General features: G+C 32.2%; 1 protein-coding gene across 5 annotated transcripts in view; it reads left to right on the plus strand.

Moving 5' to 3' along the window:
• Positions 1 to 1330: 1330 nt before the first annotated feature.
• LOC140675376 (uncharacterized) overlaps positions 1331 to 27630 on the plus strand; it is a 110028-nt gene continuing 83728 nt past the window's right edge. For 3 of the 5 annotated variants that reach the window (XR_012048388.1, XM_072909809.1, XM_072909810.1), the window contains exon 1: positions 1331 to 6860. Coding sequence is in view for 4 of the 5 variants with exons in the window: in XM_072909809.1 (XP_072765910.1) it covers positions 4478 to 6860 (2383 nt within the window). In the remaining variant the exon portion in view is untranslated. The remainder of the gene's footprint in view (positions 6861 to 27630) is intronic. The other 2 variants (XM_072909807.1, XM_072909808.1) reach the window with 2 other exon arrangements.

Here is a 27630-nt window from a genome sequence, read left to right on the forward strand (position 1 = left end):
ATTTGTTGAGCTATGCAATTCTCATTTACATTTATCCAAACAGATTATAACTACTAGCAATGTACGTTTATATTTCTGCGCTGAATGCTAAATAAATTATTATTTTTTATGATGTATAACCTTTTTATTCTCTTATTCGCCAGCCTCTACACAAAATCATTATATGTCAACAATATAAGATTTATTTCACCAATTTCTTACTTTGTTCTCTGACAGGTTGCAATATTTCCTTCATGTTTTATTTAAAAAATTACATATATTTCAAATAAATCCGTCACGTGGGACGTGTCACGAATACTCGCTTATGTTGTTTTCATTACTCGCGCAAAGGTGTACAAACGCGTAGATGCTGCATGCGTGTGCACGATTTTAAACGAAATTGTATTTATAATTAATTTGTATCGCAATAACGAATATTTTTACCACTTATTTACGATAAAATTAATTGTTAATTATTGAAAAAAATTCTACATAAAAGAAGGAGTTGGACGGTGGTCGTGCATGCTGCGGCGCAAAAGCTTATCTGAGATAACCAGTATGGCGGAACGCAGACTCAAACCCACCCAGACGAATTAGGATTAAGAATATAGGATTAAGTTTAAAAATGTAAATAGATATAAAATGTATTAGGCAAAAGTAATAAAGGTTAGCATAGTCTCTCAGGCGAAAAGCTAGGGACTTAAAACCCAAGGTTTTTTTTTTCTACATAAAAGAATAATTGGATTAGGCTTCGAGAAGAAAATGTCATTTTGTGAAATGTCGTAACTTTACAATTTTAATTTTAATAGTGACATTTTACTTAATAAAGGTTGAAAAGGCTTAACTTTTTTTCTCGAATTCAGGTAATTTTTTAAAAATTAATTTTGTAACAGCTTTATTACAGATTTATGTAGTAATTTTTGCAATGTATTCTGTAGAGATAAAAGTAATGTTATTATATTTATTATTGAAATCCAACCAAAAGAAATGTATTATATTATATATATTATAGAATAATACATATATTATAAAAGAACTGTTATTTTTAGTATTCAAAAATAAGTTAAATAATTTCTGAGCAAAAAATATATGAGTTTGATTTTATGTATAATTTTATGAATCAGTAGGATTTAATTAGAGAGATTTAATTAAATGTGATTTAATTATAGACACGTGTTGTAATGTGTTATAAAGTAATAGGCATAAGATTAATTTTAAATCCACAATTTTAGAAGTTTAAATATTTATTCAGCTTAAGTTTTATTTTTGATACCATGACATTCAATAAGAAATACATATCCCATGTGTCGGGACCAAATTTGTTATTCTTTTATATAAATTTTTTAACTATTCTAATAAAATTATATTTTATATAAATTGTATAAAACTCTGGTGATAAGAATAGAAAAAACTATATCTTTTATATAATTTTAATTAGCTTGTCAAAAAATCCTTAGATAAAAGTTATAATTTGTTATAATTTTGAATCTTTCTTCGTACAATTTACTTACTAAAAAATGCAGTCGCCCGCAAGATACCTGACCAGTAGATTGATGCATTTCAAGGATGGATCAATGCCCCGCGAGAAATTTGTTTACGATCAAGTGCGGGCAGAGTTGATGGACACATGTGTATGCATAAATGCATGCATGTACATCGTAAACGCGAAACGCTATATATAGTTTTGATCACATTTTTTTTGTATTCTTTTTACTCGTCAAAAACTATTGACTACGCTTATAAAATGGAATATTTTGACATAAAATTCGGCTGTGTGAAAGAAGAGAGTTATAAAAATTATATTAATATTAATATAAAAATTAATATTTTTAAATGTTTATCTACGTATGCATATATTGTATATATACTCAAATAGTCAAGTAGTTGCTAGCAAGAGTTTCAGATTAGCATAATATTTCCAGACTCGCATAGTACTTCTCAGGAACGTATATTTTCCACGATTCACGAGCTGCATTTCATATTTACGACGACCCAGAATGTTTAGCTCGACATGCATCTGTGCAGATGTGTGTAACCGAATGCCTTCGTGAAGTGAATCGCTTGTGAGTTGAGAAATAATTCAACGATGGAAAAATACATCGCGTACAGCGCGCAGTGTCAGGTGTCATGAATAAAAAATTAGCTGTTACCCTTTTACGATCGAGCGAGTCTGACGCCGATTCACGATGCGGCAGTCGTGTCAAACTGGTCCGTGCTCGTCGTGTTGCTCGTAACAGACTCTTTATTTTTACCCCACATGTCCCCGATATCATAGAGAGTTCTCGTAACGTCAGCATCGCACTAAATTCGAATAAGGAAGCGTGCCATATATATGTTGTTTCGAAATCTATACGCCCGTCGTTCGACGATCTCGATGATATCCAAATCCGGTTCGTAATTACGGGTCATATGACGAGTGTCCTTATTTTAGCCCGAATATGGAGAAGAAATCGATGATTGGTATTATTAGAAGTGGAGTAGAAATCGCGCGCGCAATGTGATGACTTTCTATATTTGTGCTGTAATTAAGTTCATTATGTGTCGTTAACCGATTAATCGCGAATCATCGTACGTGCTTACATAACTCGCAAGAGATGAGTCAAGGGATGTATATTTGCCAGAAACTGTCATCCTTAGCGATTATGTCGCACTGAAGCATATATTTTCCGAGTAAAACATATATTTAATGTATGAAATAACTGCATAATATTTCCAATTATAAAACTTGAAATTTATATGCACATATTTCATCAAAGTAGATTTATTTGAAATATATGTAATTTTTTAAATAAAACATGAAGGAAATATTGCAACCTGTCAGAGAACAAAGTAAGAAATTGGTGAAATAAATCTTATATTGTTGACATATATATAAAATGATTTTGTGTAGAGGCTGGCGAATAAGAGAATAAAAAGGTTATACATCATAAAAAATAATTTATTTAGCATTCAGCGGAATTCCTACACCCTACCAGATAGATCCCGCGGGATTTATTTTCGGATTGGTATGACGCCACCGCGCGCGTTTATAGTAGCGCCGCACAGCCCCAAATCCGCTTCTCTCACTCGTCGATTTCTCAGTGAGGTTCACGGCTGCCTCTCGCACGAGTCACGCGGCGATTAATCTATAAATCCATCGATCGAACGATCGAAATCCTTTTCTCGAACGTGTCGGACGTGCGCAAGGAGCAACGACCGCGAGTTTGTGATCAATTATGCGAATTCCAGGTGAACAAACGAATAAATCCGACTCCGAAGTAAGTTATGAAAAGTTATTCGCGTATGATTAAACGCGCTTGATTAAAAATTTTTCTCTCTGCCTCTGTCGAGTTTTTTTTTTATATTTAAAATTCTTCGAAAATGTGCACATGTTTATATCTGTAACAGAGCATTGGAAAATTGGATTTGCGATTTTTATTCATGATTTGTTGTTGATTTAATATACATTTTATATTTCACTATAGAATAAATCAAGCTTCATTATTGAAAATAATGAAAGTGAAATAAAACTGCTTGCATATTATCAAGACAAGAAAAAATTTCGCAACAATTTGATTGTGATTTACGTACTTTGAATATACGTGGGCGCATACATGTCAAGACAAACATAATTACTGCTGCCTAATTATCGTATAATTTTAGCAATACAGATACGGATGTACGTAAACACACCATCGTATGCACACGTGTGGCATAATTTCGCGAGCAAAGCGATCTGTTTTTATAAATTACGCAGCGTGATGGAACGCGCGGAAGATGAATCTTCCGGGAATCTGCCCGCAACATGAGACGTGACGCGAAACGGTGTGTGCATCTTTCCTTCGCCTGCGAAGAAAGAAAGTCCGACTCTAAGCTTCACCGCCACGAATTTGATAGACTGCCAAGTCCACAAGAAGCCGCGTTACATAAGCGATGTAACACGCGCGAACTTGGACTGCGTGTTCGCCAACACGAACAAATCCCATCGTCTCGCGATCGTGTCTGTGTTCGTCGTCGTCGAACATATGATCGCGCGACAAATGCAACGACTCGAATGCCGCGACGCACGAGTGCATACTGTACGCAGTTGCTATTCGCGGGAGCTTAACGGGACTGCAGTTTAACTCGGAGCTTATCGCCAAGTGAACTGGTAGAACGACAACGACTTTAAATCATGCGACTGGTCGTTTCATACGCAGATCAGCATCTTGCATCTCGCATCTCGAACGATAATCGCAATATGATGTGTGTGTCTTCGATATCCTTATAATAAGTAATTTTCATTTCGCGATATAAATCGAGAAAATAAAAATTCATCGTGGCGAACAGTGATATGAAGAAAAATATGTGCGCTTCATAACACTACCGTCGATTTTTTAACGAAATCCATAAAATTCATCGAAAGAAGGCAGGGACCCGTTAAGAACTCCAGACGACAAACTCGTTTGGAACGAGGAATTAATCGCGACGATCGAGCGGGTAAGTTTTTCCGGCAGATTACTCGAGCGAGAACGAACGAATGAACGAGAGAGAAAGAACCGGGACCATGAAGAACGCCCATCCCATCGTCAGGGCGACGACTTCCAGTCCGGTCGGTCAGGATTCCACGGGCGTCGGCAGCGAATCGGCGGAGCCGATCATCCGGCTGAAGCTGCAGAAACCGCTGCACTGGGAGTGGGAGCTCACGACATCCGCCGACGCGCTGCCCGTCATCCAGCTATTGGACAAGGATGGCCGGCTGCTGGTAGAAACCACCGGCCGAACGGCACAGCGGGCCAGAGGTTCCTTCAAGAAGGGCTTAAAAACCCACGAACAATTCCCAATCGATGAGTCGCATGTCAACTCAACGAGCAAAGAACAGACGTCCTCTTCTCCGTCGATGTCTTCCACAGCCTCGTTCGTCACGACGCCGTTTCAGATTAATCGTAACATCGACGGCTTCAGCAGTAAATTCGGTACGTGTAGTTTTATCCCGCGAAAATCTCGAAGCGACGTCGACATTAAAGAAAGACGAAGCAAAAAGAGGCACTTGTCCGCCTCCAAAGAAAATTCAACGATGAAGACGAAGATTGAAAGAAACGTAGAAGAAGCAGCGGAGAACAAGAAATATTCTGCTGGAGATTACCTTCGACAGCAGATCATGAACGATCTACGTACGCGTAATACGATTGGGAGAACTCCGGAGGAGATAGCCAAGGACAGGTGTAAAAAAGTTAAAGCGTATCTAAGGAGTCAGAGCGAGAACCTATTGAACTTGGTTCGCGAGGAAGAATACGACGGGGATGATACTAAAGATACTCAAGATACTAAAATTCGATCGAGCGAGAAGAAGAGTGTTCCTGGAAATCATAGTTTGAACAAAAGCGACACATTCAATCCTGAAGAGAAGAATCCGAACGAAGAAAACAAAAAAGTAAAACCGTATCTGCGAACTCGAAGTGCCGTAATTCCAATGGAGGATTCGGCGAAGAATAATTTTAAACCAAACGAAGGTGATAGACCCGTTGGCAAGATAAAAGACGACATGAACGAGGAGGAGCTGACAAAGATCAGAACGTTCTTACGCGAAAAGATACAGCGGCGGATGAATATGGAACAGGCGCGTTCGAGATCGGTCATTAATACCGACATTCCGGAAGAGAACGTTAGAATTAAAAAAAGATACTCGGACTATAATTGTGAGAACGATCGGAAAAACTATAGAACGCGAAAGGTGCGCAGTGAGACAAGTATCCTGCGATTCGATCCCGAAATCTTTGAAAGGGAGAAGCTGAAGTTCGATAAGGAAAGAGAGAAATCGACAAATTGCGGAGGATTATTGGAAGATTCTCAGCTTCAAAGGCAACCACGTAATTATCGGCGATCAAGGAGCGCAGTCTTGGTCGAAACTTCGAAAGTGGACAATCGACCGAAGTCGCAGGTCAAAAGGAAAGCGTCGAGTTTGGAACGAAGGAAATTCTACTGTAAAATCAAGAGCGACATTCTGCTGGGGCAAGAGGAGGCGGAGGCGACACCGGTCAGCGTCGAGAACCTCGCAAATTCCCCGAGACGTATAAAGAGCCAGGAAAATGTAGAGAGATCTTGGCGGGAATATAAAGAGCGGAAAAGAAGCGAAAAATATCATCGAGAGTCGGAGAGAGAATTGCCCGAGGAGGACTTCATGAGTAAGCCGAGATGGAAGGACCTGCAACGCGATCTCTGCTTTTCACGCAATTGCAAGATTTGTCAAAACTTGAGAAATTGTGTGAATCCACTTTACGAGAAATCTCAAGAGAGCCCGGAATTGTCGATGGAAAAAAAAACCACGAAATTTCTGAAAGACGAGATTTCGACAAACAGCAGCAGACCCAATACCAGTTTGCAAGAGAATTATTTGCTCTTCGAGAAGGAGAACGCGAATAATCATCAATCACCGATCACCGCAGAGATTCAAGTAAAAAATCGCGACGATGACATTGGCAGCGTGTCTGTATCGAACGTCAATTCCCCAAATTTTGCGTATAACACGAATCCTTCGAAAAGCGCCTTCAAGAATTATCGAGAATTATACGCACACTCGAATGTGAAGAAAAGCGACACCTTCAAGATCGTTGACGGAAGCGAGGAACTGAAGGAACACGTGAACGGTTCTGACACGAAAATAAATGACGGCAACGGTTCCGACAGTGATTTCGGCTATCTGAACGGCGAAGGTTTGCTAGCGAACAAATCGAACGAGGATATCACCAAGGACTACTTCAAGAGAGTTTATGAACTGTTAAAGAAAAGACAAGAGGAAATGAGGAAATCTGCGAATGAAGCCCACGAGTTTCCAAACCGCGAGGATTCTTCATCTTCAAATTACTTCGAGGAAATACAAAAAAAGAGGCATCGACGTAAGAAAAAGGACAAAAATCCGCAAGGTAAGATAATATATAAAAAATTATGCATAATCAGAGAGCCATTCAGAAATAATTTATATCCTTTGAGTAAATTATATAATAATTTCATTACTATTATATAATCATTGATTTACGATCAGTTATTACCACTAACTGACAACTGACAATTTTATTTGAATAATAACTATTATCGATGTAAATGTAATAATGCACGACAATTCAATCTGCTCGAATATAATCAATCTCAATAATATTCGTATAATTAATATTTTATATGTGTTATGTTACAAATTACAAGTTGTACATATAATATTTTGTAATTCTAATTGCCAATTTTTTTAAAACCTCGATGATATATTCAAATGTGAAAAATTTCATAAAAAATATTTCTTCAAAGTTAAAATTAAAAAAGTAGAGAGGCATAGAACTTGCGAGTAAAGCTTCAAAGAGAAATACCGCTCGGCAAATACTAAAACTCTGACAAAACAGTAATTACAAGAGATGGTTGAGAACTTTAATTTACATTCTGTGATGTACATAACTATCTCTCATAACTATCATAGTAGTACGTATGCCTGATATCGCTCTTATGCTTCCGTTAATGTGAAAAGTTCCTCTGTGAAAGCAACGTCTTTGCCTTTATTGTATCTACTTGTATTTAAATGATGCGATTCGTGTTTCAAAAATATTTAATATCTAATACATAATACAAATTATCTTATCAAGTTAGTAAAATAAAGTATATCAAATATTTATAATATTATTTCGTGCAGTACATGTACATACATATATACTGCACGAAATAATATTATATATATTTTATATATTTCATTTTACTGTACAAAGAATATATAGTTATAATGGTTCTCGAATAATATTTGCCATTACATAAATACCGCATGAATCTTGTACAATGTATATTATATATTCTTATTTATTATAAATAACATAAATAAGGAAGCATAATATACATTGTACCAAATTCATGCGGTATTTATGTAATGGCAAACGTAGTGGAGTGGAAAGTAGCGATACAAGCGATCGTTTGCGTTAATTGTCACGTGCGAATGCCCACAATGTTATGGAACCACCATTTGACATAGTTTGCGGTGCGATCTATACTTTTGATAGTCATGACAGGCGGATGTATGCGAATGTTTTCCGCGTTATTCTTCCCGCTATTATTTTCTCCTACTGTAGGCTCCATTATTCGAACAGATGTTTCGTTCTACAAATGCCACTTTGTTCGAGTATAGTTTAATATTCCGCGAGGACAACCGTAATTGTCTGGAAACAGTTGTCCCCAATCTGTCTTATTTCACTACAGAACCGTCCATTCAGGTCGAGCACGCATTAAATTTTGGAACGAGAAACCAATATCGTATAACAGCTCCACGTGGAACATTTCAATTTTTCATAGTGCAGTTTTACTTGTGCAACAGAATATATCCATATGGAAATTGAATAACAAAAAAAGTTGTTTCGAAGCTTTTATACGGCGGACGATTTTCTCTCCTTAATTTTCTATGAAAATAGAATAATCTACTAAAAAAAATTACTCTTTTCAACAAAAGTAATATATAGTAGATATCAATCTTTCTCTCTCTCTCTCTCTTTTCTTTTATTTTTGACTTTTTAGAAAGAGGTTTTGAAATTTGTACTAAGAACAGTGGGCGTATAATATTAAATGAAGCTACGGAGAATTATCTGATAGATATTTTTAATTCAGATATGCCAGGAAAGGTATATAATCAATGTGCTCTCCGTTTTAACCTATAATGTAGAAGCACTGAGAAAATTAATCACCAAATAAGTCAGGGCAAAGGACGATGCTCGGATTATCTTTCAGAGATAAAGTATCAACAAATAAAAAATCGTGAGACTAAAACTTAGCGTCCATAATGTTATCAGGAAGATTAAAATAGAATTGAGCAAATCACATGACTTGCCAGAATAACTGATGGAAGATAGAATAGGAAAATATTAGAATGAAGGCCTAGACATGAAGCTGTCAGGAGTAGGGGACGACCTCCAGCAAGGTAGACAGATGATTTAAAGCGTATTCAAACAAAACTGGATGCAGACAGTACAAAACAGAGTGGAGTGGCAGAATTTACGAGAGGCCAGCAGTAGACTGATTGATGATGATGAAGGTGATGAATTAAGAAAAAAAAATCTACATACACAAGAAGCGAAAAATATTTATTTTTTAAAATGTGGAAGAAATTTTTTCTCTTCTTGAATAAATACTGTTTACTTGGAGTACATTTCAAGATGAAAAAGTTTTATCATATACTATCCATTTTAGCATAATGAAATAATATTTATGCTTCAGTCGAGTTGCAAATAGTGGAAAGATGTTTTGAAATACAACTCGGTAAATTTATACTTCAGCTTATAAAGTTATTTTCTGAAAAGCGCGCAAAAGTATACCATCTTTTATATTTCTTTCAAGTCAAGAATGTAATTCAAGGCAACCGAAGCTTGGCAGTGATAATACAATTCCATGATCTTTAAGATAACTTTTACCATATAATAAGCCAGTCCAAATATACTTGACATTTGCATGGGCATAATAATATTTGTGCGCTATATCAAAAATATTATGAATAATTAATAATTTAATTAGTATTAATTCAGATAAATAAATATAATTAATGCAAAATATTTTTACAGATTAAATAAAATTTTTGCAAATAAATTATTGTTAAAACATTTAAATATTTTTGATTGATATATATAATTCATAATGAAATCAATACATAAAGTTATTCAATAATCAAAGATGAATGAAAAATTTGAAAGTATCTATAGAATAATAATGAGCTTAATGGCGAATAAACTATTCGCAAATTTTTTCTATCAGTTACTTACCGGAACATTTAATTTCAACTATAGAAATGTTATATTATGAGAGCTTTCAGATTTTCGTCATGTCTGCCGAGAGTAATTATTTTCTCGTTATCAAACGATCACGGATTTGAAAGAAACTCCATTCAACGCGAATGCGGATATAATCGCATTTTATTCCGAGTGACACAAAAGGTATATTTCTTGCCATGTTGGCCTTGGTTCAAAACTACACATAGAAAACTAACTGTCTGAATATCGACAGACTTGTTGCTAAACGCGAAACAGCATCATGTTTGACGTTGGCAAAAAAACAATTGGCCAGTGACATCGTAAGTATTAAACCGCATTCTCTTGATGTTGTTATCTGTATATATAACTGTCAAATACACAACATACATACAATAAAAGATTTTTGTATATGTCGATGCGTCCTCCGCCAATTCTGAAAACAATTTCAATCACCTCCGTTACATCGGCAATATATCATTGTCATAATGGTAGAGATAATGCTAGAAGCGAAATCAGGAAAAAATCTGCCGCTTCCTTTCATATGTTTATGCTACGACCACATCAAAGAGCCTTCCGCACGATAAGGAGAGCTTAACGAGCATCTCCATCGCCCGCTGGCGCCTTTTGATCAGTTAAACTGCAAAAGCATCCTTGTACTTTGCCATGTCTACACGATGTTCGTACACAAGAACGTACGATAGAACGTTATATGTTTGTTGTGTTACTTGTGCTGAATTTACAATATATAATGTAGGAAGTCAAGTGGAGAGGATTTTGAGTGACGATTTAAAAAACAGTCATAAAATAATGAATAATAAAAATAAAATTAATAGCGATCAGCATCAGCGGATAAAAACACATTTGTCCTCGAGTAAACTATTACTCTCTGTCTCTGGCCGAATATTAAATTAATAAATCGTGACGCAAGACTGACTCACTAGATACACTCTCGTTATCGAAATAAAATAAAGTCTACATGTGTTGGTGTCTGTTTCTAGGACGAGACGTCAAGTCGACGCGATTTCAAATAATATAAAATAATTGCATGCCTACAGTAACAACATGTAACATTTTTCATGTATGATTCCAAGATAAAAACTTTGATTTGAGTATATTTGGAATATTAACTTATTTCAAATATTGTTGCAAAGTAATTTTTCATTTCTTTTATATTTTTAAATTTACATTTTTCATTTTTAATGTAAAAATATTTTAAAATTTCTTCATACTAATGAGATACTATATTGAAGACTAGTTCGCGCGACGAGAACAACGTAACGAGTTTCTCAGAGTTCTCAGTGCAGCCGATCCTTTAATAAGGGAACTACAAAGTTCGATGAAATCAAGACTAAGCTCTGTTATATCAAAGTTCAATTATGCTTAATGTAAAAGTTATCTTAAAGATTGTGGAATTGTATTATCATTGTAAACTAATGAAATTAAAGTCTTTTGACTCGAGACGGCGATGGTCAAAAACCGGAGAAACGTGTGCAATGTGTGCGAAAATGCCTGAGCAAAAGATGATAAAGATCGCGGATATATGAGATAAAGGTAAAGAGATTGCAACGTCGGCTGCATCCGTTGCAACTGCACCGGGTGCAATTTCGCAATGGGGCAACGGCGCGTCGCTAATCTCTTTGGCTAAAAGCCTGTCACACAGGAGAGACCGGTACCTTCCGGTACACGCGCGTCTGCGTGTCGTCTTATCGTCGAAAATTATATGGTTGGTCTTTCTCTTTTTTACTCTCTCCCTCTCTCTCTTTCTCTCTCTCTCTCTCACGAAATTAACTCTTCGCTGACTTTGGCTATATAATTATATTCGAATCACCGAGCTTAGTAAGTTGCCAAAAGCATCGTTCATTTTCGCTTTACGCGAGTTATTATAGGTATTTCGATGTTCGCGAACTCTCGACAATCAGAGCAATTTTTGATATGCAATTAACGAAGCAGCTATGTGATGAAAGTGTACTGCAACTAATTTGTTGATTAAAAATTTTAATAGAATACAGTGTGTATATATATATATATATATATATATATATATATATATATATCATTATAGTATAAACTAAAAATTATATATAGTTATAAAAATTATAGTATATACTAAAAATTATATATAGCACTAAATTTTAATAATTAAATAGGCTCAAAGGGACTGTCTCGTTAATGATAATAATAAAATATTTTAAATGACAATTTATATCAGTATAATTAGTGCAAAGAATATCCAAATTGATGAATTATTACTGTAGATTAGAATCACGTGTACACGATTAACGGAAACGCCGCGTTTGACCACCTCGTATGTCTCGGATTTTCACAATATTTCCAGAAAGAGTGTGCGTAATCTCTACATAACCGCCCATTTGTTCTACCATCCATTAAATTCTCGCTTCTTAAAGCGCTTCTTGCAAGGGGTACCTATACAGGAAACACCACATGTGTGTTAGCTTCCGTACTGCGCGAATCTGTGTGCGAACCGACTTATGAAGTTATACGACCGGAAAAGAGAACAGAAATTCTATCTTGCATTAGCGATCACCGAACATTCCATGTTTCTATTTTTTTTTTAATTTTTTTTATTAATATATGTAAATGCCCGAAGACAATACTATGATAAATTTTATTAAGATGTTAAAATTTTTAATTATACATATATTTCCGGAGCAAAAAAGAATTATTCAATTCGCAAAATTTATTTTATTACCCTGTACGTTGTAAAATTACTCTAATTTTACTAACATATTTATTAACATAAATAAATTTCTAAAGATAATAGTTTTTATCTATAACAATAATTTAGCTAATAATTATTTTTGATGGCAATAGTTATTTGTAAATTTCTAAAAATAATATAATTTTGGTGTAGAGAATTTAATTTTTTCTTTAACAAATATATTTCTTGTAATGTATTGCAATGTCAACACTGCTGATCAGATAAATGTAATTATTTTTGCGAGAGCCTATGCAGTAGAAATAAAAATCTCTTCAAAGTTTAAAAGAACAATAGAATGGATATTGGAAAACTAGAAACGAACGGTTGGAAATTAATAAAAATGTACTGAAAGCGAAAGCAGAATTTTCTATATATATTTTCCAGAACCATTTCGTGAAAAGAAAGGAAATTAATTGCCACAAATCTAACAATAAGAGAAATCTGAATATTCTGTTAAATCATAATAATAATATATAACAGATTTTCAATTATTATAAAATATCTCTAAAACTCTCGAATAATCAAACAAATCAATCAAGGAATAATTTGAGATCCAGAACATAAGATAGATTATATATATGTATATATAAAATATCTTTGTTTATATAGATATATATTTGTTTATGTACTTAATGTTTTAACATAATATTGAATATAAAGTACATACTCTTTGTAACTTTTAAAGATAAAAAAATGAAAATTTTATATAAATGATAAATTATTTTATGAAAGTTATTTAGTTTTTTTAGTACATTTATAAATCTACCATTGAAAACTAAAAGGTTTGGTATTTTTCCTTCGTATGAATAAAAAACATTAAAAAATGCTTGTAATAACAAAAGGACAACTATTATCAATATATGAATGTAACACTTTATCCTCTAGTAAAATGAGTAATATATGATATTGAAAAAGCTGCGAGAAAAATGGGACTAGAAAGTAATAAAGAGGTTTTTATATCAATAACATAACAATAACAAGTACAAGAGCACAAAGGATTGGTCATTTAATAATTAGAAATTATAACTTTAAAGTATTTTATTAATCATAAAAAAATTATTATATCATAAATTGGAGAATTAAAAGTTTGAAGAGAAATTATTCAAGTATTAATTTTTAATAAAAGAATAAAACTTTATATATAGAGTTGAAATCTATTGCACTTAAATCTGCCATTAAATTTAATTAAAAAGAATATATTAATTAAAATTTAATTATTTAAATTGAAGAAAAAGACGATTGAACAAAGTAAACAAATTAGAATCAAGTTGAACAAAAGAAAGATCATTATTAACAAAGAAAACTGAAGAAATAAGACTTTGAACAACATATTTATCATAGAAGTAAAAAAGAACACTAAACACTATTATTAATTCTGGTCAAAATGGATCCGGTCAGAAAATCTTGCATGGATTTAGTCCAAATAATAGTAGATATTCAAAAAAGTAAATTTAACCCGTGATAAAAAAAATTTGATTGCTCCCAGAATCAACAATGCAGCCTCGAAAAAGATTGAAAACATCGTCGACTCGGCAACATCAAATGGTAAACGAAAATAAAGAAACAAAATAAAAACACTGAAGATAAGATGTTGGAATGTGATCTCGTTGAAGAACAAAGATCAAGAAATAATAATGTAAATGAAAAGACAGAATAGAAATGTGCCCTCCCGGACACTAAGAGAAAGAGAAAGGGAAATCTCAAGTATGGAAAGAAGTTGGATTTGTTGGATAGAAACTTAACGTCGAAAGATAAATATTAGTAGATTTCTGAGCCTCTAAAAATTCTTTTCGGGCGTTGTCAATTCTCAGAAGCCTTACGTAAACTTCGAGACTTTCGGCTTAAACCTTGGTAAGCTCTTCTTCTTCATAGGATTTATGAAAATTGCGAAGAAAGCTACCGCACACTCGTCTCTTCACCTCTTTCGCGACATTATTACGATAAAGAAATGAGGCGTGGGTGTGATTTTTTAACTCATAGGTCGCTTTGACTTTAAGTCCGAAAACAACTGCGCCGGCCGTATTCTTCCACGAAATAAATATGCTGATTTGCTTAGAAGAGACATTATATGTATATCTCTTGTTAGAAGAAAAATCGTTAACAAAGTTCTTGCACAATTGTTTCTTTATCGAAAAGTTCAACTCTATTTTATAATCGTCGCAATTATAAAATCCTCAATTACATTACTTCGATGAATAGAGATGCAGTAGAAATAAAAATTTCATTATTTAAAAAACTGACAGAATGGATATTGAAAAACGAAAAACGAACGGTTGAAAATCAATAAAAATGTACTAAAAGTGAAAACAGAATTTTCCATATGTATTATCCAGAACCACTTCGTGAAAAGAAAAGAAATTAATTGCCACGAATCTAAGAGAAGTCTAAATGTTCTATTAAATCATAAGAACAATATATAATAGATCTTCGATTATTATAAAATATTCTACGACTCTCGAATAATCAAACAAATCAATCAAGGAATAATTTGACATTCAGAACACAGTAGAATAGATCAGAAAAGAAAAAATGAAAAGAGGAAGAATGTGAACAAACCTGGAAAAACGAAAATCGCTAAAACACAGATATCCCAAACAAGACCAACCGAGAAAATTACCTAAACATTAGATAGAAGGTTGGATATCGATCTTTCAAGAAAAAAAAAATGACCAATGGACAGAAATGTTAAAAGACAGGATAAAATCTTACAATAAAAAGATCTCTCCAATATATTTATATTAATTAATTTATACAGCTCAGCGAGTTAACCACGGAGCTCCAAGTGGAAAATAACATTTAAATGACAATGAAATTGTAAACTTATTGTCTTGTTTTATATATGAAAAATATTTTTATAAAATATGAGATATAATATCTCTAAAAACGATAACAAAAAGATTAGAAAAATAATATTTCGTTACAAACGTTTTTTTTTTAAATTAAATTTTAATCAATTTTTTACTTTGTGATAATTTTTCTTGGTTATTTGCATAAGTATGCAAATGCAACCATTTCTATTCCGCACAAACAATGTAATCATAAGAGATATTTGCTAAAGTTAAAGTCGAAATTCTAAAGGAAATTCAAATTAATAATGGATAATCTAGAAATACTAGATTATGTAATCTCGATGTAGTGCATTATCTCAATTACGTAATACGACATCCATCTCTTTAGATGAATTGGAGATACATAAATCCGACCGCAAGCACTGCGTAGATGTTGAAACACAAGCTGTAACTTAAGTGCTTGCATATGTCGCTGACTACCATATTGCACATGCACCACAAACGAGTAAAATATTATACAATTCTATTCATAAGCGTGTTGTTTGGCACATTTCTAGAAATGATATGTATAAAATGTATATATAAAATGCTTTTATATAAATAATATTAGAAGACTAATTGGCAATTATATTGATACACGTATTTATAAATATTACAATTATATTTTATATGTACAGCTAATTCATATATTTTCAAAAATGGGAATAAAATATACATATCTTTCAGATAAAAATCTACATGTCATATCTTGATCTACATATATATATATATATATATATATATATATATATATATAAAGACTATAAAAATTAAATAAGTGATATATACAATTATTATTATTAGTCTTGACATGTAGATCTGAAAAATATGTATATTTTATTCCCATTTTTGAAAATATATGAATTAGATATACAGATAAAATATAATTGTAATATTTATAAATACGTGTATCAATATATAATTGCCAATTAATCTTCTAACATTATTTATATATATGTATATATTTCAATCTTTATATAATTTTTTTATTTTTAAATTATTTTTATATTATTCTAACCATTCTTGAAGAAAACTGAGCTTGTCTTGTATTGAAACGTATTGCGACTATTATGTGTAAAAATTATTAAAATATTAATTAAACAAATATTCGTATGAACAAACAACGTTAGAAAATGCATATAATAAAAATAATTTATTTTAGAGAAAGTTGTGAAAATAGTTCTTCTACTTGCAATTTTGAACAAAAATACCTGGAAAAGTAGGGAACTTTCAGGGCATTTTTTACAAGATTTAAATAAACACCTTGTATAGTATATTTAGTAACACTATACTAACTTTGCTGCTATTATTACTGGCCATTCTTCCGAGTATCTAATATTTTCACGAATTATTGCGAATAACAAAAATACAATAATAAATGGTACTTTAATTACATTTGTAATGCTGTAAATTATAAGTTGTAAAAGCGGCCGGTTTAATTTTTCTCTTTCTTCTGACACGACTCAATTGACTAAAGCGTGTGACGAATATCCAGTTTCAAAATGTCAAACGCGAATATGTCACGTTATTTATTATCGTTGAATAATTATTATATATTTAAGTAACACACTTGATCGCAAGCGTAAATTAAACCCATGTTGTTTAATCGTGATTTCTATTATTCGAGAGCGTCATTCATTGTCGAGTTATACCAATGCAATTTATTTCAACAATGCATGCGCACGCGATATGCAGTCGTCTCTGACGAATAAATCTGCAAAGGAAGAACGCGACGTAAAAGCATAATTCTTTCCCGGCGTTTTTAAACGAAGTCATATCGTCAACAATACCGCATATGACGACAGCAAGAAAACGAATCGATTTCATCGTTATACGATGCACACGTCCTCGATTTCAACAACTTTTAAATTGTAGAAATTTCTGAATATCCGAAATGTGTGCTTTTTGACCAACGTCGCCTCTGTAAAATTCAGTGAGCCATAAATGCAGTTCCACGTGTGCGTGAAACTGTTGCTAAATTCGAAGGTAGTAGAGACTAGAGGATAATGGAACTTCGGAAACTGCAGCGCACAGTATACGCTTCTTCGAAAAGAGACATCGACCATAAACGCGTTACGTGTTATACTGTGACATGGTTATAAAGCTTTTATTAGCAATGTACCAAAACAGCACGTAGTATTGATGATATATACACGCGAATATTCATCGGATATTATATTACTTGCTTATAAAATACAATATTATTAGTATCATATATATTGAAGAATCTGTACGTAGCAATCGTTGCATGAAATACACTTGCATAAAAAACGCTTTCAATGAATATTTTATAACGTACGGGTGTTACGTGCAAGAGAAAAATCTGTTTTAAGAAAAAATAATATATAAATAATAATAATGATGTGATTAATATATCATAAAAAATTAAATTAAAATGTAATCGTATTGCACTAACATATTATAATGACATGTGTGTGTGCATGTAAATAACATCCATGTTTATTTATTAAATACTTCATTAATTATTCATTTTTATTAGAATTGTAATTAATAACATTTATATGCATATCGTATCTTGGTTAGAGGTATTTTATCGATCTGCAAATAGAAGCTATTATGCGATTTACATATTAATGTATCTATCGTGCATAACATATGTGACAGAATGCAACTACAAGTTTATAGAATTGAGAGACCTGCGAGAGATAATGAGAGAAATCAGGAAATTCTAGAAAGGAATTATCCCGTGTTGTGAGGAGTCACGTGCCTGAAACCGTAATCATCCCCTTCAAGCTGTGCAAAACTAGAATACGCGCAAGTCGTAAAAGTTCACTCGACACGCCTGCTTCCATTTCGCTCGGTTAATTCGGATTAAGCTTTCAACTTTCGCATGATTAGAAAAACGAATTTACGTCGGCCGAAGGAAAAGCGTCCCTTTTCCCGAATAATTACGGAAAATAATTCGAACGACCTGCGAATCCTGTCGAACAGCGTAAAGATTCAAATCGCGTTTCCCTCTTTTCGTATGAGAGAAAAAGAGAGAAGAGAGGATGTAAAAGGAAGAAGGAGAGGGGCGGGAAAGAAAGATGTGAACAGGCTTTTCTGCCAGTGAGAAAGTTTCGACGAAGAATAAAGTAGAAGTAAAATGTATCCGTCGTTGGAGATTCGAGCGCAAAACTTTATGCATCGAAGTGAATTTCAGATAGCGATCCGACCGCGACGAACTGATATTTACGAGGACGTTGACAGCATCCGTCTCGCATTTTATTATATTTCACATAGCCAATGCTATTGTTTGCGTAACGTAATATCTGAACACATATATGCAATATATGATCATGAATACATAATTTATAGATAAGTCGTTGCTGTGCTTGAAAATTTAATAAACTCTATTTGGAATGACAAACTTTATTTGCGTTAAGATAATCCTACTTTGACAATATCATCAACATTGCACTAAAATTGATTTTCTACGAAATCAATGGTATAATTATATCTGTTCTGCAAATTATTTATTGTCAGTTTATCGGAAATATTTAAAATGTTGAATTTAAATTCATATAATAACACAAGTTAAATATAATAAATATAAATATAATTAAAATAATACTTTGAAATCAATCCTTTCAATATTTTATAAAATATAAGTAATGTGATCTTTCAAATTTAATTTCACTGTAAAATTAAATTTAAAAACATATTAAAATAAATTTAAATTTTAAAATAACGTCTTCATATATTAAATATTAAATATATCAGAATAATAGTAATAGCATATATAAGATGCATCATGTTGCATGTACTTCGCTATGATTTAAACAAATTTCAGTTGTTTTCTTTTAAAATATGCGAAATGCAAAACAAATAAATACTGTATGTAGATTGTACCGTTTGTTGAAGAATCGATCGCATTTGCAACTGGAAAAAGTTTTCTCTATTTTCTCTTTCCTCTATCATCATTTTATTTTCTCGCGAATACAATTGTCTCTTTGTCAATCGTCATATATCTGTACACGTCATCTTAGCAATTTTTCTCCAAATTCAATGTTCTACAACATGCAGATAACAAATTGCATATTGCAAAAATAAAATCAATACAAAATTGTTTATCAACAGAGAAAATCATTGCGCCCGATTTTTACATATTTTATTATATCGACGGTATTATCGAAATAGATTGCACACATCTTAAAATTTATAATTAAATCCTATCGAATAAAACCTTTTGTGAAAGTTAATAGAAAATTATCTTTCCAAAATTTCTCATCTGCAGAAATGCAAAAATAGAAATAGAAAAACATTAGCACCTTTAATACGTATTAGCATATTAAATGCAAATAAATAATATGTTAAAAAACGTGATATCCGTTAGAGTTACCATAGATTTCTTAATGATTTGAGATCGGCGATGGTGTCGCCGATATGCAGAGAGAGAAAGAGGGATCTGTCGGCGCATATTAAACCTCACGAGGCGTGAAGTCAAATCTTAGTACCGGAACGCGCTAAGATTCTCTTATTGTTCGCAATTGTGGCCTACCTTTTGTTCGCAAATCGAGCTAGACGGGTAGATGTTAGAAATGAGCACGCGGGAACAAGTCGCGGGGAAAGAAGCCACGATTCGAGCGCGAAAGACGAATTACCGTGATGTATTATAGATCTTCCCGCTCTTGTGTGTGCTGCTAGACAAATTGTAATAGTCTGACGAACACAAAAGACAGATTCCCGTTGCTCTCCAGTCTCGCGTGCATATTAATCGCTACGAGATTCGTCTACTTTGCGCGGTACACGCCCTGTCATTAACCGCGTTAACTACTTCTGTCTGCAGGTCGCTTTAGGACTTATTTCAAACGTCCTCCGGTGCGGGAAATTAATCCCCTGTTTCTTAATAAGCATTTGGGCTGGTTATCCCACAAAAATGTCGACGCAAGTAACAGTAAAATGCACTCTGTATTTCTACTTTTCTCTTTTTCTATTTTAATTTGAAATTTACTCAAGATTTATTCATTCAATTGCATTACTCAATATAACTCATATAAAAATTAGCTCGTTAATTAGTGATTGACAAGTGCGTTGTTCTAATTTATTACAACGATAAATATTGAAATACACGTTGTAGTCACGATGAGAAAATATTAAAAGACGAAATGTCTAGAGTAATATATGATTACGATCGCAAGAATTCTCAACACAGTCGTGAGTTTCATCATAAATAAATAAGTGATTAATCATGCAATCGTAAATAATTATAGAGCGTGATAAATGACCTTACATACCAATCGATATATCATCGTTGCAGTCTGCTGCTACTACTTTACGACTAGTACTTGTTTGGCTATTAGACTTATAGATATTCAATACATATAAATATCGAAAAAACATGGCTAATTAGCATCATATGCTAATGATTGTTACGTAACGATTGATTGATATTTCAATCTACATGTTTCTATTCTATGTACTATATATTGTAAGATCGACGCATGCTCATAGCGTTCGCGCTTTAGTCTCGTGTTCTATAAACCTATATAACGTATGACGTCATCTCATCTGCACTAAGGCAAATAATTTTACGTTACTGCCAGAGTCACTGCTAATTCATGTAAAATTTGTGATATAAAAAATTCCTGCATATTTAATATGTTGGTTTTATTCAAAAAATGATTGTAATTTCTTGTTATATTTATTGTATATATTTACGTAATTAATATTTATGTTTTTGGTGTGTTTATTTTTTATATCACTTAAATTACGTTTATATATATATAATCTGCAAAGTAAAAAAAATATTTGAACATTTTATTTCCGTATGAAGTTTATTCTTTCTATTTACGTAACTCAAAATAAAATATATATAAAAATTATAAAATAAAATATAAGAAATCTAGCAAATTGTAAGAGTGCGTGCGTGAAACAAGTAATTCATTATGAAAAAGAAACATGCAAATATAAATCAACTTTAAATCCTTTTCTATAAAAATAAATTGAATTACTATAACTTGGAAATTTACAATTAATTATTATTCTATTCTTTTTATTCTTCGACTCGTACGTGCAATAAAATTGTTCGCAAGAAACAAAACCTGGAGAAAGGCCTGTAAATAAAACGTTCGACAGGTGCCGAGCTTGTTCGACGAGACCCCGACAGCGTCGATCCGGACCTGGGATAAATCCGGGGGTAAATAGGGATGCACGCTCCGAAAGGTCGGCCGAGGGTAGGGGGATGGTGGGCTGCGGCGGCGCGGGTGAAACAGGGACAAGGATAGTGTCGGTACCTGCTCTTCACCAGCGGTTCGGTCGGTCGGTCGTTCGGTTGGTCTCGTCGGTTGAAAAGAGGGGCCTGGTGAGTTTGCGTTGGCGCGCGCTTCGCCAGTTCTTCGCGAGCCGCGAGCCGTGTCGCACCGCGTCAGGTGCGAATGCGCGCAGCTCGTTCGTTCGTCGTCTCCCCTTGCATTTCTCACGACTATTACACCTGACCTGACTCTGGTGCTGGCCAAAGAGATTGCAGTCTCCTCGTGTACGCGCGTTCCCTTCGACATCGCGTTGCATCGCACCGCACCGCACCGCAATGCATCGTACTGCTCCGAATTAACGCTAGCCTTGTGTTGCTCCGAAAGAAAAAAATATATACGCATCGCGCGAGTGTTCTTCGTGACGTATTCATTCAATCGAAGTTGAAAATAAGGTGGACATCGATGATTTTCATTCATGATTCGAAAGTAATAACGCGCGAGATGACACAACAGTGTGTAATAATTAAAGCAAATATCTTGTTAAAATGACTGATCCTCTCAAAAGTAAACGCGAAAATCAGAAAAGTGCATATGCGCCCTGTGTTTTCTTTTTGACGCATTGATCCGACTGCTTAAAAAATCAATCGCGACAATTTCTGCGGCTCTCATTTGTGATACTTTGAAAATAGTCTTTCGTCTGAGAATTAAGAATGTGTAAAAATCAAAGTGAATTTATAAAAAAAGAGGTGTCGATACACTTTATAAAATCAGAATAACTTATTTTGAACTTAATATGTGAAATTTTGTGTACAAGCACGTGTTTTTTTTCACTGATAAATTCGTTAAGCTGTTCAAAGAATATCAGTGACAATGGTGACGAATTTATTGCTTTTATTTTAAAGTAACATTTGATAAAAAATTTAAAAAAAAATTTTTTTTCCGAAAATGTTGAAATGCATTCTGTTATACATTTGACAAAAACTCGTTGTGAATATTCTCTCTTTTTCTCTCTCTTTCTTCTTATCTTTTCTCTTGGTAATCTTAATGTAAAAATACTTTTGCTCCGATATAAAAGTGCATAAAAATGAATGTGCAGGAACAAAACAGAATAAAATTTATAAAGAATCAATACATCTCACAGATGCGCTTTTAGATCAATCAATCTGAAATAAACTGTATTAAATCCATTGTAGGTCGAAGAATTCAGTAATTTCCACAAAGGTCTGACCGTTAAAAGAGATGTATCCGATCATTGAGACAAAATTTTCTTGAGAACAAAAACATGCTGTCCTTCAATCATTGACCTTCTAACGATCTTCGTATACTACAGTCTCGATGCAACATGATTCGCTCTTATCGAAAGATTGCTGACTCGCTACGAATGGGACTCTGTTTGTGAAAGTGAACCGAAATCGCATTCCCCGAGTTATAACCGCTGAATTCGAAAGGGACGAGACAATAGGCTGCGAGCACAACGGAAGTGCAACGTGTCGACCGCCGGTATAGCCAAGTGCGTCAGCCAGCCGTTAAATCGTCCGAATTGTTGTGAACCGCCACATAAGAAACAAGTAAGTGATAAGAATATTGGATTCTCTCTATTATTTTCTTATTAATTTTCGTAGCATTTAAATAAATACGTTTAAAAATTTTTTTTAGAAATTTTTCACGATAATATTATTCAATGTATTTCTTTTAATAATATTAAATAATTATTTGTGAATGTCAGATTTAACTTACTCGTAAAAATCTTTTTTTAAATATACATTGCAACTGCATTAATTTATATTATTATAAAATAATAACAACGTACTAAAAGTTTTCATTTTTATAAAAGTATCTATCTCTAAGAATTTTACAAAAATAGCTTCTAAGAATCTAAAATCAGTTTCTAATAATTTTGCTTCAAAGGGTTTTACAAAATACAATATATTTACGGAGAAATTTTCTTTGTTTCGTGAGACGATGCATAAAGAAACAATGTTTTAAGAACACAATGCAATTTTTTTATTTATGGGCAGCCATAGACACAAAAGAAAAAAAAAGTATAAAAACAGCACTTTTATATTATAACACCTGAAGTCCATTAAGAGTTCTGAATTTTTAAAAATGATTCTGTGTAACAATAGGGACTTTGAAAATTGATTGATGTCAACTTCACGATTTTTGACACAAAATTAAATAAACTAATTATTATTAAATAAAAATTATAAATAGTTCTAAGCATAATTCTGATGTTCTTTTATATTTAAATAGTTACAGATTTTTTATAAAAGTATTTGTTATAAAGCATACTTTTTTACAAGAGTTTGTAAAAACGGGTTTCAATTTAAAAAACTTACTTCTAATATCAAATATTTTTTTTAAAATCATGAGAAAATGTTGGAGTTCTGAATTACACTCTATAAAACAAGTATAATTGTGAAAATCGCGTGTGGCTATAGCTATTATAATTTCTGAAATATGAAGTTTTTAAAATTAATATCTTTATACATATGTGTAATATATTAAATATATATTTATTATGTTAAATATATATTTAAAGTCACGAGTTCTTGTTTCATTAGTTTCAACTAATATAATGCTATAAATCAATGTGAATTTTGCGCCTATTTGATAAAAATTAAAGATTAATGCTATACAATATATAGTTTGTACCTCGTTTGTGTCTGTTTGTATCGTACTTATTTCGTTTGTTCTTCAAAGGATTAAAAAATAACCAGTGTCCAACTTTAAAATATATTTTAATTTTGTTAATATTATTTAATAGAAAATTACTTATATCTGTCTGTAACATTTTTTATATCTTAAAAGGCACTATCTTTTATAAAGAATAATTCCACAATTTTTTACGATATCGTGAAACGGTCAATAGGATTCGACACATAATTATTTGTATCTATGATTATTTATACCACTTTTTATTTCATCTGTGTCTTAAAAGGCACAGAATTATAGCATTTTTTTTTTTACTTTTTTTTATTTTTAATTATTTCTTATAAAGGATAACTTATCATTTTTTTTAAGATATCATTAAATGGTTAATGAAATTCAAAAAAAAAAATTGTAATTATCTATACTTCTATCTATAACTTTTGATTTTGTCTTTTAAAGAATACAGAACTACAAATCTTTTTTATTTTTAATTACTTTTTATAAAAAATAATTTGGTAATTGTTTTTTAATATAAATAAAACTGTCAACGGAATCCAAACGAACATCGTTTGTAACCGTCTGTACCACTTTGTATCTCAAAAGATATAAAGTAGAGCATTTTTTATTTTTAAATATTTTTTTAAGAGATACCTTGGCCGTTTGTACAGATATCGTCAAACGGCCAACGGGATTCACAGAATCGTTTGTACCTCTGTACACTCTGTACTTTTTAGGTCGCTTGTATCTCGAAAGATAGAAGTGCAGTAGTTTTTTTAGTTTTCAAGGGGTATTTCATAGGGGACAATTTTCATAAGGGAGCTTTTTTCATAAGGGATAATGCCGTTTCGAAATATATCCTCAACGGCTAAGATTCACAGAATCATTTGTACCCCTCTGTATTTTTTATTTTGTTCGTACCTCAAAAAGTACAGAAATGTACATATATAACATTTTTTAATTTTTAAGAATATATTTTATAAGAAGCAATTATTATTTTTAAAGATGTTGTAAAACGGCCAATGGGAAATTGTTCGTACCCATTTGTACCGTTTTTTATTTTGTCTGTATCTCAAAAAGTATAGAAGTATAGTATAGAAGCATAGTATTTTTTAATTTTTTAGATATCCTTTATAAGAGAAATACTTGATTCGTTGAAGATCCATTTAACCGTTTTATAAAGATATCATAAAATGATCACCGAGATTTAATAGAGAATCTCATTTGTACCCATTTGTACAGCTTTAAAATCGTTTGTATTTCAAAAGATAATATTTTATAAAAATCAATGTAACATATTTTAACGTTACATTAAAAATTAAAGAGTACTATATTTTTTTAATTCTTTGAAGTACAAACGAAATAAAAAGGGTACAAACAATTCTCTATCAAATAACATTAACAAAATTAAAATATCTTAACATATTATACATTAACGGAGACGTGAATCGACGTCTTTGATTTTTGACGTTAACGACCGGAGACGTCGATTGACATCTTCGTTCTCGTGCAGCATTATCAGAAAAACTTACGATTGTTTTAATTAAATGCATGCATAGTTTGATGTGCACGGGAACTGATCATTTGTCTTTGCTTCAGCTCATACGATCCGCAATGTGGCAAAGTCGGGGACTGGTTATTATTTTTTAATACTTGTTTTTGTATTTTGTAATCATTTGAGATATTAACGAAATAAAGCGTGATACAAAGTACAATATTATTAATTTTATATAATAAAACGCCAAGTTCACATGCCAATATGCAAAATATCAGTTTTTCTTTAATAGATGTATAGTGAACGAATGAAACAGCAAATATAAATTTTTAAACATTCGCGTTGGACTATATTCTCGTTCATGCTGAGAATTTTTTTTTTTTTTTATCAGGAGCAAATTGGTCCAAACGCGAATTAACTAGTTTCATAACACACAATTATTTTGATACACATCTTCCGTTTAATAATTAAAATTTACATTCACTTTTCGTTCGTTCCTTATTCGTTTGCTCAATTCATATCCACCTTTAAAACAATCTAACATGATTAATTTTAAAATTTTGATATTTCAGAAAATTTTGCTATAACCATATAAATAATAAAACTATGTAGTTTTCATGTTTGACTATATACTTATAAATGTAATTCAGAAATTCAACATATTTTAGATATTCTCTCAAAGTAAGTATTTTAAATTAAAAGTGTGGACTTATTGCAAAAAAGTATCAGAAACTATTCGAAAGAACATCTTAACTGTGCACAGAACTATTCAATCTACACAGACTTCTATTTATTACATCAGACTGCTAACAGCGATGTTACAAGTGAAGTCATGGCAACCATTTACAATTGGGCAGAATATATGTATAGGTTGTACCCTGTATACTGTCGACCTTAAAATACATGAACGAAGCTTTTTACGAGATTATTGAGATTAATGATAATGAGAAACTACAGGCACTTTTGAATGTATGCACACAAAAATATGCACAAACATTACTGTCACTCACCGTAACACATATACATAGAAAAACAAACAACTGTGAGCCAATTTGCTTGCAGTCCCTCTTTGCCCCGAATCTCAACACCTGCTTTATATTGACATTATATGCTACGTCTACTATGTATTCTGAGGTCGACGCTGTATATAACTTACTAACATATACACTCACATTCTGCCCAATTGTAAATAACTACCCTTGTTTAACATTTCACCATATGAGAACATAGCCGTGTCTAGATATAATAAAAATCTGTAATTTAAATTTAATGTGTCACAAATCGTGAAGTTGTAAAGAACGAAACTATTTTTTCTTTTTAATAAAAATTGAAAACTAATAACTAAATTAAAGACTCTTCTATATAAATAATAAATTAAAATTAAATAATCGGAGCAAAAATTAAAAAAAGACGCGTGACTAAATAAGGTATGAAACGCGTGCAAAAGTTGCTCATGCGTACATATGATTGTAGGTATCAAGAACGTCGTGTACGACAGAAGTAACGATAGAAAGTGTATACATACATTTATTATAAAGAGTATGCATAAAAGCTAGCAGAAAATTGTGTTTCATGTTTGCGTAATTATTCTACATGACTTAAATATTTGATGCATTTTCTATCCTTTTTTTTTTTTCTTTATCTCTCGAATAGATTAAATAACATCAAATATGAACTCTTAACGTAAACTAATTTGTGTAACGTAACAAAGTTTGAAAAAAATAAACAATCTGCATTAAAACTAATTATCAAAATTTATGAACTGTCATAATTATAACAGATTCTGTTTTCATTAATCTGTGCATTTATATTCTGCTGAGTAGCACACGAACATGTGAACATATAATAAACATAAATCATTGCACAAATACATTTAATAATTTGAAATAAGACAATTACCGAATTTATTCCGTATTGGATTTAAAATATTTTGTTGCACAATATTTAATTTTCGATTTTAAAATCACATGATCAGAGTATAGCACAACCTTGACGTCATTTAGTTCTCCATTTCGTTCTTTCGTATCTATTGAAACTGCCCATG

Source organism: Anoplolepis gracilipes, chromosome 17 (assembly GCF_047496725.1).
Source record: "Anoplolepis gracilipes chromosome 17, ASM4749672v1, whole genome shotgun sequence".
Taxonomy (NCBI): Eukaryota; Metazoa; Arthropoda; class Insecta; order Hymenoptera; family Formicidae; genus Anoplolepis; species Anoplolepis gracilipes.